This window comes from Centroberyx gerrardi, chromosome 10 (assembly GCF_048128805.1).
Source record: "Centroberyx gerrardi isolate f3 chromosome 10, fCenGer3.hap1.cur.20231027, whole genome shotgun sequence".
NCBI lineage: Eukaryota > Metazoa > Chordata > Actinopteri > Beryciformes > Berycidae > Centroberyx > Centroberyx gerrardi.
Genome location: NC_136006.1, coordinates 11,152,187 through 11,168,594, shown reverse-complemented (window position 1 = coordinate 11,168,594; position 16,408 = coordinate 11,152,187). Strand labels below are relative to the sequence as shown.

General features: G+C 43.4%; 2 protein-coding genes across 3 annotated transcripts in view; one reads left to right on the top strand and one right to left on the bottom strand.

Annotated features, from left to right (window-relative positions):
• traf3ip1 (TNF receptor-associated factor 3 interacting protein 1) overlaps positions 1-16,408 on the top strand; it is a 328,730-nt gene that overhangs the window by 92,508 nt on the left and 219,814 nt on the right. The window lies entirely within an intron of this gene.
• Positions 10,047-16,408, bottom strand: part of hdac4 (histone deacetylase 4) — an 89,416-nt gene continuing 83,054 nt past the window's right edge. For both annotated transcript variants that reach the window (XM_078285954.1, XM_071897808.2), the window contains exons 24-26: positions 15,982-16,066; positions 15,478-15,619; positions 10,047-15,154 (exon numbers count right to left, since the gene is read on the bottom strand). In XM_078285954.1, the coding sequence (XP_078142080.1) occupies positions 15,115-15,154; positions 15,478-15,619; positions 15,982-16,066 (267 nt within the window). In that variant the 3' untranslated portion in view covers positions 10,047-15,114. The remainder of the gene's footprint in view (positions 15,155-15,477; positions 15,620-15,981; positions 16,067-16,408) is intronic.

The window sequence follows — 16,408 nt, the reverse complement described above, 5'->3', positions numbered from 1 at the left end:
TTCACTGCTGGGTGTGAGACCTTGCTGCTTCTTTTTTTTTCTTCCCCTGCTCTTGTTGTGGAAAGAAAATGCCGACTAGAAACGACCATAAAAAATACAGCTTCATTAACAGTGGAGGAAATTCGAGCCAGTTTCAAACTCAGGCATATAAAATGCTTGTCCGCTTAAATAACGAGTAATCATTTAAAATGGCGATGCCTCGAGGGGGGACCGGGCTGTTTAACGAGCGGGGGAGCCCCAACAAGCGCAGATAAGGACAAGAAGCTTTTAAAAACCGGACCCCAACTAGACGGCTTTAGAAATTCCTCTGAATCTTTACCCCACACTCTCAAAACATTAAATTGTTTACATCTCATTTTCCCAGACGCGGTTAGATGCAATCTAAACAGTGAAAGGGGCTCATTGTTAACTTGGTGCTACTAGTACAAGTGGTTAACTCTCTATGGCTGTTTTAGGAAATTGTGCACTGGGATTATAGGCTTCTGTTGATGTGAACATCTAATCTTTAAACCAGCATTACATCCCCTCCCATTACGAAAAAGAACTAATGATCCTATAATATATTTTTAGAAGGATATAGGCTTGCAAATATTACATCAGGCAGCTACAATAGGTAGAAAAATGCACCAAAACCCTAATACCACAGGACATAACAAATACCATAAAGAATGATAATGTCACTATAAACCCACTATTAAATACCACATGGCACACCATAAGTCTCTATATGAATATAATAGGAATGACCTATTACAGTGATGTTTTTTGAGATCTGATTTTCTGAAGATGAGAGTTTCTATCTGGTTTGAAGGAGAAACACCTGCGACCAGTGGCAGTATCCTCCTGCTGGTTGGGAGGATGCTGAGGTACCTGCTGGCCGGAGGTAAAGCCACCTAAACTCTCTTTGCCCACCGCTTTATTTGGATAGAATAGAGTTTATCCACATTTTTAGGCTGGCATAAATCTATAGCCAGTATAAAACTGATGTCAGGTATGAGGAGATAGGGTCTTTTACTCTGCTTTTCTGAAAATAGAATCGATGTTTATTTGTGTTGGTGGGTGTTTGCCAGGTTCACTCATCTTTTGGTTTACCATTCATCACCTTCGCTGCACTTGCGCAACACCGTTGAAATAAGAGGAAAACTGCTTCTATACGGGTTCATTGTAGGCCTGCGATTTTTAAATTGAATGATTTATCTTATGGAGAGGAAGGCGTGACACCGCGATCTCTGTGACTAATTTCAATCTTGCTGGTTCAAGAATGACACTGCCCTCCGTGCATGGAGACTGTATGGGTCCAGACCTGCAGTTTAAGTCATATAGGAGCAGGCCAGTATATTTAGTTACTGAGTTAATATTGGATTGGATTTACGCATGACAGACAGACACATGTCTGATCTGCAGGTGGAAACAGGGGAAGGTGAGTTTGTGGTCATGGCAACATCAGACAGGCCTATATCACAAGGGGTTAGAAATCACATTTTCAGTCTTTAGTAATCAAAATGTAATATTTCCACTTTATGACCTCTTCCAAAATATCAAGGTCTAATTTAGGAGCCTTCTAAAATTATCCCTATACAATGACAGGCAAAATCTGTTCTTAAAACTATAAAAACCTTTCACAAGAACCAATTAGGGGAAATTAATAAACACGGGCTGCTTTGCATACTACAGAAAATATAAGGGAATCTGTAGTCTTGACTTTTGGCATGGTGGTCTTGGAGGGTGTTGGACAACCCTTCCTACCTAGGCCGGCTTATCCATAGGAGCCCGTTTGATACCTGCTCATTATCCCGGGCCCTCACAGCCAAGCAGCAGAGAATCACCCGGGGCCACACTGCTCCAGCGGGGCGAGAGACCCAGATGTTTCCCGTAAAATCAGACGGAAAAAGCTACAAAATTTTAATTTGCAGTAAAAGGGGGATAAAGCGAAGGTTTACGCTCTCGTGCGCCTCAAACAGAATTCCGTGTTCGTCTGGTTCACTAAAAAATCCTAAGGTTAGCCTATACCGCTTTGGAGGTTGATGTCGGTTTGACTGAACTTTTCTTTTTCTTTTCCTTTTTTTTTTTTGTTGCTGGCAAGGCTGAAAGTCAGCTGTGCCGACTGCCACCGCGACGACGCACAAAGCACTGGGTGCCAAGCATGAGTCAGACTTCAAATAGGCCTCAAGTATTGATCTCTCTCTCTCTCTCTCTCTCTCTCTCTCTCTCTAACTTACCATTTCATATTGTTGTGTCTGACAAATGGTTTCGGTTAGATGTAAACAACAGGCTCTCCTATATGAGTGAGGGCTTTTCACATATTGCTGAAATGGATAAACAGAGGCAATAATATTTGGCTGTTAATCACTTGAGAAGAGAGAACCAGCTAAATGCCTATAGATGAACAATTCATTTCCAAAACGCCACACATTTATTTTGGTAAAAAAAAGTACCTGTAGTTCATTGTTCAATATCTCTAAAATATAGAGGATCCAGTCAGCAAACATACAAACCAAGGACTTAGCTTATAAGCTGTTATCTTCTAACAGTGTCATAATTTATTTACATTTTTGTGCTATAAATCATTTTTAAATGGTGGGTGCAATTTTTTCCCCCAAATTGTTGGAATGTTTTTTTTTTCAGTTGCACCTGTTCCATACAGTGACTTAGCCTTGCCAGATACTATATTCCACTGCAGCCACAGTCACAGTATTTCGTCCAGTGATTATTATTTCTATTTAAGTAGACCCTGATTAGTAGGAGTAATATCAGCACCACTTGAAATCACAACATCTTTGACATTATATGTGATGCTGAAACAGGTGCTGAATATATTCCTGGGCCACAAAGTTTATTGAAGCTTCCAGAAATCTTTGCAAGTAGAGACACAGAAGTACTGCATGAAATTCCCCCATGAGAATCAGCATCACTTTATTTGCCGCAAACAATAACCATACATTAATTTGTCTTTGGCATTGGTGCACAGACATGTGGACAACTAAATTAACAACACAGTGCATCATGCACATGGTACACGGACAATAAGACCTCACATATAGTGCAGAGAGAGACGAGATACACAAAGCCGCTCAGAGCACAGAGGAATCTGGCAGAGCTTCAGCTGTCAAGGCTCCCTGGATGAAAAGGAATCAGCAGAGGTTCTGGCCTTTTTCTTGCGCTTTTCCCTTCCTTTCCTTCATTCCATCATTTAATCAGGGTCCCTAAGACTTTGATCCCGCACAGAAGGGCCCCTCCACATTATCATCAGGCCTCAGGGCTGGCGCTTCTCTTTTTTTAACCTTTATTTATCCAGGGAGGGTTTGCATGCTCTGTTTTTAGCAAACACCCGCGCAGTTGTACACATTCACACCCGAGTGCTGTCCAGTCCAACCGCAGTCTTTTAGTCTTGTTGAGGGAGGGGAAAGTATTACTCATGCAACCCCCCCCCCCCCCCCCCCCCACACACACACACACACACACACACACACATCCACCCATCCAAATTTCCCCAGCTGATCTGAGGATTTAAACTGACGACCTTCCAGTCACAAACCTATTTCTCTCACTCTCCCGACTCCCATCACCTCCACATAGACCCCACCTCAGGATTTTGTGTGAAAACCTCTGGAGGGATCCACAACCGTGGAAAGGCTTGGCAGTGTTTTGTGAAAAACTGCACGACTTGGTCGAGGTATGGCAAATCCTCTCAAATACTGTGTGACTCACAAATATATTAGATTAGAGATATTAGTCGCTTCTGAGGTCGTCCCCAAACCGAAGGACCCAGGTTCAATTCCTTGTGTGTAGCCTGCACCTGTTGAAGTATCTTGGAGCAAGAAGCTTAATCCCTTCCTGCTCCTGTCGTTGCACTAGCTGTCTGACCCCATGTCCCAACCAGAAGACGAAAAGAGAATTTCCCCCTGTGTCTGGATATGCACTAGCAGGGGATGTGAAGGCATGATTTGAGCCCACACACACCTGTATCCATACTTTTTAGATCATCCAGGGAAGGGCCTGATCTTTCCTCTACTTTCCTCTCCTTTTTAGCTCAGTAGGAACTAACACTTCTACTGGGGCCACCCATGCTAAAAAGGTACTTTGAGGTGCTTTGGATGAAAATGTCCATCACATGGCATTATGTCCTGTCGTCTCCTCTCCTCCATTGGTCTCTCTTTCCTCACCATAGGGCTCACAGGGTTTTCTGGGGGGGGGGAGTGTAACTGGACAGGAGAATGGGTTAAGAACATGAAAAGAGGCTGTAAAGATGACTGTAAGAGAAGCAGTGGAGGAATGCCAGGATGGAGTGACCGGGGGAGGAATTTACCCATCGGAGAGGCTCACCCCAGCTAGGGCCGACAGAGTCTGGGAGTGTGTGTGTGTGAGAGAGAGAGAGAGATGGGGTTAGGAAAAGATGTGTGTATAAGGCTACATTCACACTGCACCTAAAAGTGTCCCATTTCTGATTTTTTTCCCTCCTCTGTGACACAGATCTGATGTTTTTAGCGCAGTGTGAACAGAAAGAAACCCACATGGAATCTGATCTTTTCATTTCTGATTTGGAAAACATTCGTATGTGGTCCCAAATCTGATACATTTCTGATCCGTGGCCATGCGGCCGCAGTCTGGACTGTCAGATTGGAATTCATGTGGTTTTTACGTCACTCTGAATGGGACAGATCACTGTCATCATAACTCTGCGTCCATTTGACCAGAAGAACATGGAAGACAATGGCCAAAACAGCCAGTGGAAAGACAGCGAGGCCGTAAATTTAATTAGTATTTGGGGAGACGCCTCGATTCTTCAGCTGATGAAGTGTCATCCATCCTCCATAGCAAATCTTCCTTAGGATGGGCTGTAATTTCGGTGGCTTCCATGACAGACTGTCCAGACGTGACGTTTTGTTGTGGTTCATTTCGGGATGGAGGTCCGTTCAAACTGATATTGGATATGGGAGACTTTCAAAACTGAATGCGAACAGTCAGACAAAAAAAAATGGATCTGAGCAAAAATTCTGAACTGACCACTAAGACGTGCAGTGTGAATGAAGCCTAGTTTGAGCAAGTTGTGACAATATGTCTTGGAATGTGTGCTTGTACTGTATTACTTTGTGTGTGTGTGTGTGTGTGCGCGTGTGTGTGTGTGTGTGTTGAATTTGGCTCGTTGAGAAGGCTTATAGCACATCTTTTCCTTGGGCATTTATTTTGGTTCTTCTGGTTTCATCTCTCTCTCTCTCTCTCACACACACACAAAAAACACTAATATAATCGAAACTGCTTCATTCTCTTTTTCCTTCATTTGTTCCATCCCGACCTAAATCACTATTCACCAGCCTCTCCCTCCCTCTCTCTTCTCTCTCTTCCTCCATCTTTCCATCCTGGGATTTGGTAACAGTTCCAGCAGCCGGGCCGTCCATCCTCCTCACCTTAGGCTGTGAAACTTGATTCGTCTCCAAGCTTGGGGGGGGGGGTCTCTCTGTGTGTGTGTGGGGGGTGACATACCAGGACTCCCCTTCCCCTACCCTCTTCATTAGCACCAGTGACGACCGCGGGGGTCAGCAGAGGTCAGCGGGTCACGTCGGTACAGCAGCCCGCGCTCTCACTCATTCACCTTTGCTTGTTCTCTCCCAAACTCTCCATCAGTTTTTGTTCTCTGGCTTTCTCTGCCTCACCCAGGATCAGTCCTGTGTGAGACACGTCCAGAGGTGGAAAGAGAACTGATAACACATTTGCTGAAGAAATAATGTTAACTCGTTTAAATATTATTAAAGCTAAAGAGTACTTATCTGTAAATGATTTAAATAAAACAGCCCTAAAGTTGAACAGTGGGACAGGAGAGCTACTGTGACTTCATTTAAATTTTACTCAAGTATGAGAGTGTACTTTTCCAAAAAAAAAAAAAAACATCAAGTAAAGGGGTTGCTTAGTACTCACATACTACTCAAATACTCAGCTATTTTGAAACAAAAATTAAGATTTTATGCACATTATTAAATTATAAAAATCCCCTTAAGTGTAAAGTATCATGCCAGAGAATAGTTAATATAATAATAAGTGACACAAGGTGCAACAAGGTGCCGTTGGCCAGTTTGAGGTTTACAGTCAGGTCATGCATTGTTTAGATATCATCTACAGTCTGTGGTTTAGACTCTGTTTATGAAAGGCCCCCTAGTGGCAGCCCATGGAAACAAACAAGTCATTTATTATACTGCAGACACCTACAGTGGGGCTTTTATGCCAAATCTCAGCCATACAGGCAACACAATCAAATGCATCATGTACAGTTTGTAAACAATAAGTTGCAAATAAAGAATTATGCGTTTGAAAACAGCAAAGAAAAAGCACTTACCCAGACATCAAGCTTTGATCCCTTACACAATTACCACAAAACTGTGTCTTTGCTTTCACAAAGTTATACATTCAAGTTATACCTCATACCAGCACTATAGTGAGTCACTCTCCATGCAACTTTGAAATGCGTATAGACTCAAATATCAATAAGTACTCTTAAGTGCGTGAGTACATTTCTTTAGAAGATTCCTCAAATGAAAGATACTTAAACCATGACTTTGTTCACTTTGGAGCATGTTGGTTTTGAAGGGGATACCGTTCACCGTCTAATGTGGTAATGCGTTCCTTATGTTTTACCCTACAGGACAAAACATACAGCCTCTTTACTAGCCTAGCTTAGCCTGGGGGGAATTGCGGTGCCAATGATGTGAGTGGAGCTAAAATTAAAACTGCACTGAGGGGGTAAATCCTTTCCTCTCCTCCCTTCCCTCGCTCCCTCCATTTTTGATCTGGTCTTTTAGAGAGGTGATAGGTCGCCTGTATAATTCAGGCTAACACAACAGGCATAAATTGAAGCTGGGCTTGTGCTTGGTGTGTGCCTAAAGAAGGTGTGGGGAATTCATGTGTAAAATGTGGCTGAAAGGCTGGCTTTAATGGGCAAGTCTACTACTACTACTACTACAACACACACACACACACACACACACACACACACACACACACAGGCACATCCAATCTGAATCTTGTGGTCTGTATATTTCTACAGAAACATAAATGTATTTTGGTCATTTCCATTAAAATGATCATTCATTTCAGATTCTGTCTCATCAATATCAAGTAATGCAAGCGTGGAGACTGGACAGTCATTGAACTTCGTATTGCCGCTTGTCCTCATAACACCCAGCTCCAGTGTTATGTTATGTCCAGTGTGTTTGAAGCGGCTCCCCGTGGCCCGGTGTCTGCGTCCGCCCCGCTGTGTGTGGACTTCCTCGTGTGTCCTTGCCCTTTCTCTGTCAGTGGATGCTTCAACACTAGACTAAACACATGGCAAGACAAGCAAACGCTACACAGCTTTTCAAATACACTATGGATCAGACGTCCTAACTGGGCCGGTGGAATGACTAGTGGAAAGAACTGTGGAAAGACGGTCAACAGACTACATCATGTACATCTCCATTGCTTCAAAAATCATAGTTCGCGGAATGACACAAGTTAAGGAAAAGCGGAACTTAAGCTACTGAATTTGTTTGAAAATTTAAAAGGGATTTTTGTTTTTTTGCCTTTCACTGTTAGCAACAAACTGACTTGTGTGACAAACTAATTTTATTACCTGGTGTGAATGCACTCTGTGTATTTGTGATCTGCAAAGCCCATCTCCCAACCTCCAGACACACACACACACACACACACACACACACAGCCCTGATACATTACCATAATAAATCACTCTTGTTGCCAAGTGTGTTGATTTGAACAGACGTAAGGACAGACGTTTGGAACAGTGTGTGTTGGGTCTTGAATTTTGTCATCCGACATTTAAAAAAATGATACAAACTCTCACAATGTGATTGATTGCAAAATTCTAAAACCAATTATGGTACATTTTAAAGTAATGCGTAGCCCAAATCCTTGGTTGACTGGATTTTTTAAATATTGAATTTAGAAAATTTTGTTTCCCCCCCGAAATATGTATGTGTTACGTTGTGGAACTCTTCAAACAGAGCTAATGTGTGTCACATGATCCAAAAGGGATTCTAATAACTCTGATCTGTAATTAGTTTTGCTTGTCATCTGAGCAGCTGGCCAAAGCCTCATTGCCATTTAGAGTCAGTCAAACCTGCAATTAAAAAGCGCGGCGATGAGCGCAGTTGGGAGGATGAGGCCTTTTTACGAATATGGGTGGCCGGGTAATGACAGAGCTAACTGACAACGCCAGAGGCGGCAAGGAGATGAGCAAGGCAAGAGAGCTACCACAGACCAGAATGTCATTGTGGGGAAACGAGAGGAAAAATAGATGGGGGGTTTTCCCAGATTTCGATTCCGACTGACATGTCAGTTCTTTGTTGTGGGGAAGAGGTGGCCATCTTGTGGGCTGGCCTTCAAGGGGGGAAAAAAGTTCAAGTAGCAGGGCTCCGCCTTCTCTCTGACCTGACCTCACCGAAAGGTCACAGAGGTCGCGTGTCTCTACAGACGCCGATGTCGACGGCCATGATGAGCTGAAGGCGAGACGGACGGCCTGTGTGCCCCGAGCGCTGTTGTTAGAGCGTCCCGCGCCGCCGAGGGACCCTAAAGACGACGCATTCCTTGCCTTTATGTCACCTTTCTTGACTTCTGGGAGCCCTTGGAGCCCTTTTCACCGTCTGTAAGATGGTAAATATTGTCCCTTATGTCTCTGTTTACCCTGTTCCTCGCAAGGAACCAGAGTCCTGTTCGTTTGCCTTCGACACAGCATGGTGTTTCAAACCTCCTTGATTTATGGAGATTCTGACCGGCCTACAAAGCCCAAGGCAGTGGTATTATTTGCACGATTTCGCTCTAAATTCAGTTTGACTGGAGAGCAGTGGGACATGTGTGTTTATTTGAGGGGAGCTAAGGCGAGCTTGGTTGTGTTTGCGTTTGGAATGTTGTCTTAACGTTAGTTCCACCACCAATAGGGATTCACTACTGTTTATTTGGACACTAGCACTGACCTTTGACCTTTCCAAATGGGTGGCTAATCTCGTTCGGAGCTACTGTGGGGCCGGTGTTGCCATTCCTACAGTGCTGCCTCCCTCTGGACCCAAGCAGCAGGACAGTCAAGGGGGAAACCTGGTCATTGTGCTTATGAACTGAACTGCATGTCCAAATGATCAGTGGATGAAGTTCTCACTGGATAGCTAAGTAGATACTCATCAATCCCTGAGGTGAAGAGGGAGGATGAGAGCAGTTTATGTGACAAACCCTTTTGTACAAAGCCATCATCTGTAATGCATGTAATTTTTTTTTAATCACTGCACCTACTCTAGCATGTGTGCGCACATCTAAGTCCCAACATCTGCCTTTATGCCTGATATTGGGACACGCGTTTGCATGACAGTTGGTGAGCCTTTTCTTTGCAATGAAAACCAGCAACCAACCCTAGTCCCCATCCCCCCCCTCCCCTCCCATATAAAAACCAGACGTTGTGCTTTTTCCAAAACAATACTTTATATTGTAGATGTCAAAGACAACATGTTAGAGCAAAGGTTCCCGAGAAAAAAAGTACTATTTCTGTAACAATGGAGGAACAAGTCAAAAACATAACCAATAAAAAAAGAATATGCATTTTATACATTTGTAAACCTAGAACTGTTTCTTTTTGAACCACAGTGGTCATAGATATAACTGGCTTAATTAGTGGAATGGACGACCATAACAATGATAGACCAGGCATCTGGATCGAGCCCTTTGATAAGTCCAGATGTGACAAAGAACAAAAAATCTCTTCTCCAAAACCCCACCAAACCTAAATCCTGTCTGGCATAAAAACAGCTGGTCTATTCCGTTGTTGTTGCCGTTCACATAGCTTCCCCATAAAACAAGTTTTTTTCTACATAAATACAATAAAATCTATCGTCTGTGTTACAAGTGCTAGATAAAAGATGTTTTTTTTTTTTGTAAAATATTCAATTTAAGTCATTCAGATTTGTTGATTCCTTATTTATACAGGTAAAAAGCACATGTGACAAACATGGAAAGCACTCCCCCCCCCCCCCCCCCCCCCCCCCCCCCCCCCCCCCCCCCCCCCCCCCCCCCCAACTCTTGCCCCCTGAAAGAAAAGAGGGATAAGACAGTTTGGATACAGTTTAAGTACTAATGTCCTTCAGTGCTCTATCCCTTGTGCAGATATGTGATAGGGGACAAACAGACAGACAGGTAGGCAGTGCATGCGGACATACGAATCATGCAGAGAGAGAAGAGGCACGCGAAGAGGGAATGGAGACGAGTCCGACCAGGCCACCTAAATAAACAACAGACAATCCTCAGGCCTGGCTGGACAGAAGTCAACTTGGGGCAAGGATATGTAAAACAAAAGAAAAAGAATGGAAAATTTTAACAAAATGGAATGTTGCTTTCTTTTACTGGACATTGTGTTAAGACTACCTGTGAAGACAGACGGGCAGAGCGGGCAGAGCGGGCAGAGCGGCCAGGCGGCGCTAGTTTTGGCTCCTTTTGAGAAACAAAAGCATTAAGCCAGTAGAAAAACCCATGGCTGCAAGACTGGCACTGCTGTTTAAGGATTCTGGGAATGTTCTGGGAATGATCCGGGCTGGGTTACCGAAAAGCATCTCATCGAGTGTGTTTACATGCACGCGGAGTAGTCCGAAATACTAGTGCATATCCCCAAGCTAAGGTCATATTCAGGCCAATCAGTTTATATGCGTTTTCATATCCTAACCGCAAATACTCTTGTACACAAGAAGTATCACAATATCACCCTGGAAACAGAACAGAGCCCAAAGAAACCAAACACAGAAAGTGTTTGCATGACTCAGCATCCCTGGGTGATATCAGCATATCCCAGTAATCATATTTGAGTTTCTATATAATTGGGATATGAGCTTATTTCGGCTATGTATGTCTTTGGGCTAAGATGGTTTTGGGAAACCGCGCCCTGGCTGGTATGTTTCAGAGAGATAGTGTGTAGATGTTGATGGAAAGTGGAATTTACAGAAAGATGACAGTACTGAAATAAAACTAAATATTTAGTGCTCTATAATGCCCCTTTACAAAAGCGTATACCTTCGTTATCCCTTGTATACTCATTAAATCAAATTTTCTGAAATAAGACATTCCTGCCAGCTTGGATTCACGTTCCGCCACATTCCAAGATTCCGTCCCTCGCAAAATCTCATGTCAAGTCTCATGCGAATTTGCAAAGTGGAAGGTGACACAAACAGGAAATAGTGTTGAAATGACCTTTTGTCACCTCTCTGGCCATCTGCTGAGGCCGTTTGAAGAGACGCTGGGGAGGGTGAGATAGGTGAAGTGAGCAGCAGGGGCTTCTGCTGGTTTGGGTCAACTCACGGGACAGAAGGGCAGCGTCGCTCTGCCGCTGTGGGTCAGACGGCGAGTCTCCGTTTCAATCGGCGTAAGAAAAGCTACTGTGTCCGTGTCTTCAAAGATGTATTTAGAGATTGTTTTTAAGGGATTTTAGAGCGCTTCAATCGCCATATGACAGGCAGTATAACCGGGATTTGTTTGTTTACATATCCTAAGATCACCAAGTATTTCATCAGACGGGTTAGAGTGCAAAGGAAGCCGGGAGCTTCTAAATACGACGGGGGTTCAGTGTCTTGCTCTAGGTTGGACGCGTGGGCGATTGCAGGAATCGAACCTGTGACCCTCTGGATACAGGCCAGCCTGCGACCTGGAGGCATCTCTCACACTGCTGATGTATGAGGTTGTCCATGTGAACTTGATGATCAATTTAAAGCATTGTTAATTTAAATTACAACTAGGGACACTTGGCCAGATAAGAAAATAAGTGATGATCTTCCGCAATCATTGGTACAGGCCATCACAGTGATTTAATGTAGGCAGAGGGGATAGCATGGCCACGTTCCAGTTCAATCCCACCCTTCCCTCGTTCTCTCCCTCCTATGTTAGTGGATGAACTTGTAAACTGTTGAGTAAAGTGAAGAAACAGTTCAGATTGGAATGGCTTTTTTACCAGATTGGTAACTTCATGTAGTGTAGATTGATTGGTTGAAGATCAATATTTTAGTGTTAGTTTCACATCATCACTTTGGTCATTTTTGAGATTGATACTGTAAGTAAGATCGGTGTAGAACCAAGATTCATGACAATAGGAGTCTTGGATAAATTTCTTAAACTATTGAACTACATGGGTGCCAGCCAAAATTAACTTAACATAATTATGTTTGCCAATGACAACAATGTAAGGTGGGACAGTTTGGATATGTGTGTGTGTTTGGGTGTGTGGCAGGCGATAGCATGTCTAACAGTATTATGGCATCAATGGGATGAATAAAGCCAAAAGCCAGTCATCAATGTTGAAAGACAAAGAGACAACCAATGAGATGCTACGTTACTCAACACGCAACCAACTGTAGCCAGAGACAGTAAGCGGTGCCTTCAGTAACTCCCTATAAAAGGGCCTCAGTAAGACCCATGAAAAATATCACCTTGCAATACCAACTTCAAAAACAAGATCATAATATTTCATTATATATATAATATACTTAATTTTTTCATATATAAATCTACTATGAACAGACAGTAAATACACAATTGTTGGAATCATTATACAAAGTAGAAATATTTGCATCCCTAACCCTCCCACAAAAACCCTGAACCCAGAAAACATAGCCATGTAATGTCCACAAAAAACAGAATCTGAACCCTCACTTGTTGTGAAGTATGTCAGCTGTACAATGTACAATGTAACAGAGAGACAGACAGGAGAGAGATAGAGTGAACAAAGTGTACAAAATAACAGGAAAACACATAAAAAAGTACAAAAAAAGTCACTGGAGTCCACTTAAAGAGACAGCAACAAAACCAGCACAGAGAAGAAAAAAAGACAAGGATGGGAGGAAAAAGAATCAACAAAATTAGAGTAGTCATTGACAACCGTGTGTGGCAGGAATACCCAGAAGATCAATGTCCTGTGTACAGTAAACAACAGTAAACACCACAGCACTCTGTTTCCTGTTCACTGAAAAATACAATAAACATGTGATTAGCTCTTAGATGAAACAAATGTGGAAGAAGGTAGTTGCCCAGAGGCCAAACACAAGTTGAAGGATGGTTAGGAACAGGCCGGGAAACTAACTTTTACCGCACCGGCCACAGTGGCTGGTACATCCCAAAACTCTCCAGCCACTTGGACCGTTTCATCAGGCAAATATAATTTCAAAACAGAATAGGACCTCCAAATGACCTGCCAAAATGTACTATCATTTGGCTGGCGGCTGGTGTTAACTTTGCACACTGGTTAGGGGAGGATTCAACAAACCAGAGCATTAGACAGTGATTCATTTCTCCAGAATCTGAGCTACATGTGCTAGCGAAAGTCAAGAGGATATCCATTATGCATGTGCTTATCTCATTGGCAATGCCACTGGCCAAGGAGAGAGGAGGATCTGAAAATAAAAGAACTCTCTATAAAAAATATGTGCATACACTTTCATATGTGCTGTCAGTATGAGTGTAAGCCAAGGCTAGAATAGAGAGCTTCTTGTACTTAAATGTGTATGGACACACACGCACCTGCCTGATAGCACCTGACAGTTGGGGAGCAGATGTGCTTATAGATGGTAGACCAGCTGCGAGAGCCTATAAGGGCCCTCTGGACACCCCTCTGGAAAATCAAAGGTGGTACGGTCCTTGTTACCGTGGAGACAAACTCGTCTTAAATAGGAGGGCTGGTTCTTCATCAAACAAGCTGATGTAAAGTTCATTCCTCTCTCTCCCCTTAATCTGAAAAAGTGAGATTCTTCAGTGATCTCAAAGCTCGCTGCTCACTCTTAGGTAAGTTGATAACGGTTTGACTGTTTGTCGCAGGCAAGAGTTTAAATGTAAAAATTGCGACTGCAAAGTCTTATACACTTGCAATACTAAGTGGTTCGACTCTATAGAGATGATAGTACATCATGCTTTGGCTTGATTATTGTCTTACTACTACATATGAACGGCATTCTAGTTTTCAGAAGTCCAGTCGCTCTAGTACAGTGCATGCTAGTTAACTCTTCCCTTGAGAAAAGGTAATGCCTATCTGGTAAAGGGTTACATTGAGTAATACTAAACCACTTTAAACTTTCTAAGCCGTTTTAATTGAAACAACCAACTCCAACCATGTTAACGCCTGTGTGGCTGGGAACTACCTTCCGAAACTGGGATTCAATGGGGGGGGGGGAGAAAAGGGAGGATGGGGGGGTACAGGGTGGGACAGTAGGCTGGTTGCAGGGAATTATAGGTAAACATGCCAAGGGCCTCCAGTCTATGTGCCAACAGCGTGCAGGCATTGAAAGTCTTGCCAGGATAGAAAATGTTAAGGGGTTAGGGAGAAGAGGCCTCGTTCCCAAACCTGTTTTTAAGGCAAAGCTCTTTAAGTCGAGTTCAACATGAAATATCCACCAGGTTTAAAAAAAGGCACAAACTCGCAGTCTTTTACTGTCAATCATTTCGGAAACCAAAAGATCTGTTCATCTTTCTCATCTGTCACATTCACTCCACTGTTGAGTAAAAACCACCTCGGAAAGTCGCAGGAAACTCCACCATTTCTTTCTTTTCACCCCGATATCTTTGAAGAGCAGTAACGGTCCGTCCCTTAGTGCAGAGTCTCAATCACATTAGCTCTGTCTTTTCTTTTGTTGAAAGCGAGAAGAAAGAGATAAAGCAAAAAAAAAAAATGAAAAAAAAGAACAGAATGATAAGAAAAAGAGATGACTGCAGATCGTCTGCGTCTGGTTCCGACAGGTGTTCGAAGGTACAGCGAACGTCTGTCTAGTGTTTTAAAAAGCACTGGCACTCGAGGTTGTCGTCGCGGGATGGTTGAGTCGTCCCTCTTAAAATCCCAGGCGTTGCTCCCGTCACCGAGGCAACGCGACACATTTGTGCCGATCGGTCCGTCGCGCGGCCGACCGGCGAGTGCGATTGGGTCATCTTCAGTGTTCCGTTTCCTTCCCGCGCCCCCTTTTGTCAACATTGCGCGGCCCCTCCCAAGATAAGACGCCATCTTCATATGGCATGGGTGAGACACAGGGGTGGGGCTTAAATTGAAACAGAGATTTGATTGGATGAGGACACTGTCAGAGATGCAGACCGGTCTGTGAGTGGTCAAAGGCTAGAGATGCTGCTTTACATGGGAGCTTCCTCTTCCATTGGCTCCTCATCGGCCCTGGGGAAAATATAACATCATGAATAATATAATAATATTTACTTGCAGTACCAAAACTGTATACATTTAAGTACTGGGGGGAGAGGGAGGGGCAATGGGAAGAGAACCACTAACCCTGGCTGTATTAGTGCCAAGCTCTGAGCTAAAACCCACACACACACGCGCACACACACCCCAACATCATAATTATAGCCCTACTGCACGTTTCTTGATGACATAACACACACATTTAGATGTGGCGCTAAGGCAGACGCACATTATGCACTTGGATATGGTATGGGAATAAATCAAGACTCAATCAACAGACAGACAGCACAACATACTTCTTTCCGATGTGCTTGTTGGCGACAGACAGGGAGGCCATAGCGGTGACAGTCTCGGCTTCTTCTGTTTCACACCTAAGGGCCTCGCTCAGAGAGTAGCCGAGCGTAGAGGCGGAGCGTTGCAGTGAGCGCCAGTATTTACCTAAAACAGACCGGGAAAGGGCAAACATCAAATTAGGACAGTTAAGATGCTGACACACTGGGTCAATGGTTAGTCATCTGTGTCTGCAGGTTGAGTGCGTGTAGAGATTTGACGTTTGTGGGTATACAGGTTTTGCATGTGGATTTATGTCTTGTTTAGGCAGATAGTTGTTTTGTTTAGGTGTTCAACTTTTTAACCAGGTATGTCAATTAAGAACAAACTGCTATTAATAATGACACTCTGGCAAAAGGCTAAGGCAGGATAAAAAAAGGCTATTACAAACAAAATATCACTCCAAAAAGGATAAATCAGGTTAGTTGATGCGTATTATGTTAGTGTCTAGGTGTAAATAATCCACTCACTGTGAGCTTCAAGAACCTTCTCCATGGAGTGGATAGCGTTGGGGTTCGGTCTCTGCTGCAGCACCTCCTCAGGCAGGGGGTCCAACTGGAGCAAAACCAAAAAAATATCACATTACAGCTGAATGTGTATGTGAATGTGAATGTGTATTACAGCTGCACCTTCTCTACCCAAAGGAAAACAATGGCACTGCCATTTCCTTTTCCAAGCCTTTTACATTAAAAACAACATATCCAGCCATGGATAGACACTTTTGCTAAAATGTCACTGCTGCAGGATTGTCAAGTTGTCACTGACGGGGTTAACATTGAACCCCTACCTGCTCTTTCCTTGCAAGTCACTCTGGATAAGAGCATCAGCAAAATGTCTTAAAAGTCTTAAGGCATCTTAAGATATAGCGGGTATAGCTGGGTATGAATATTTCATCGA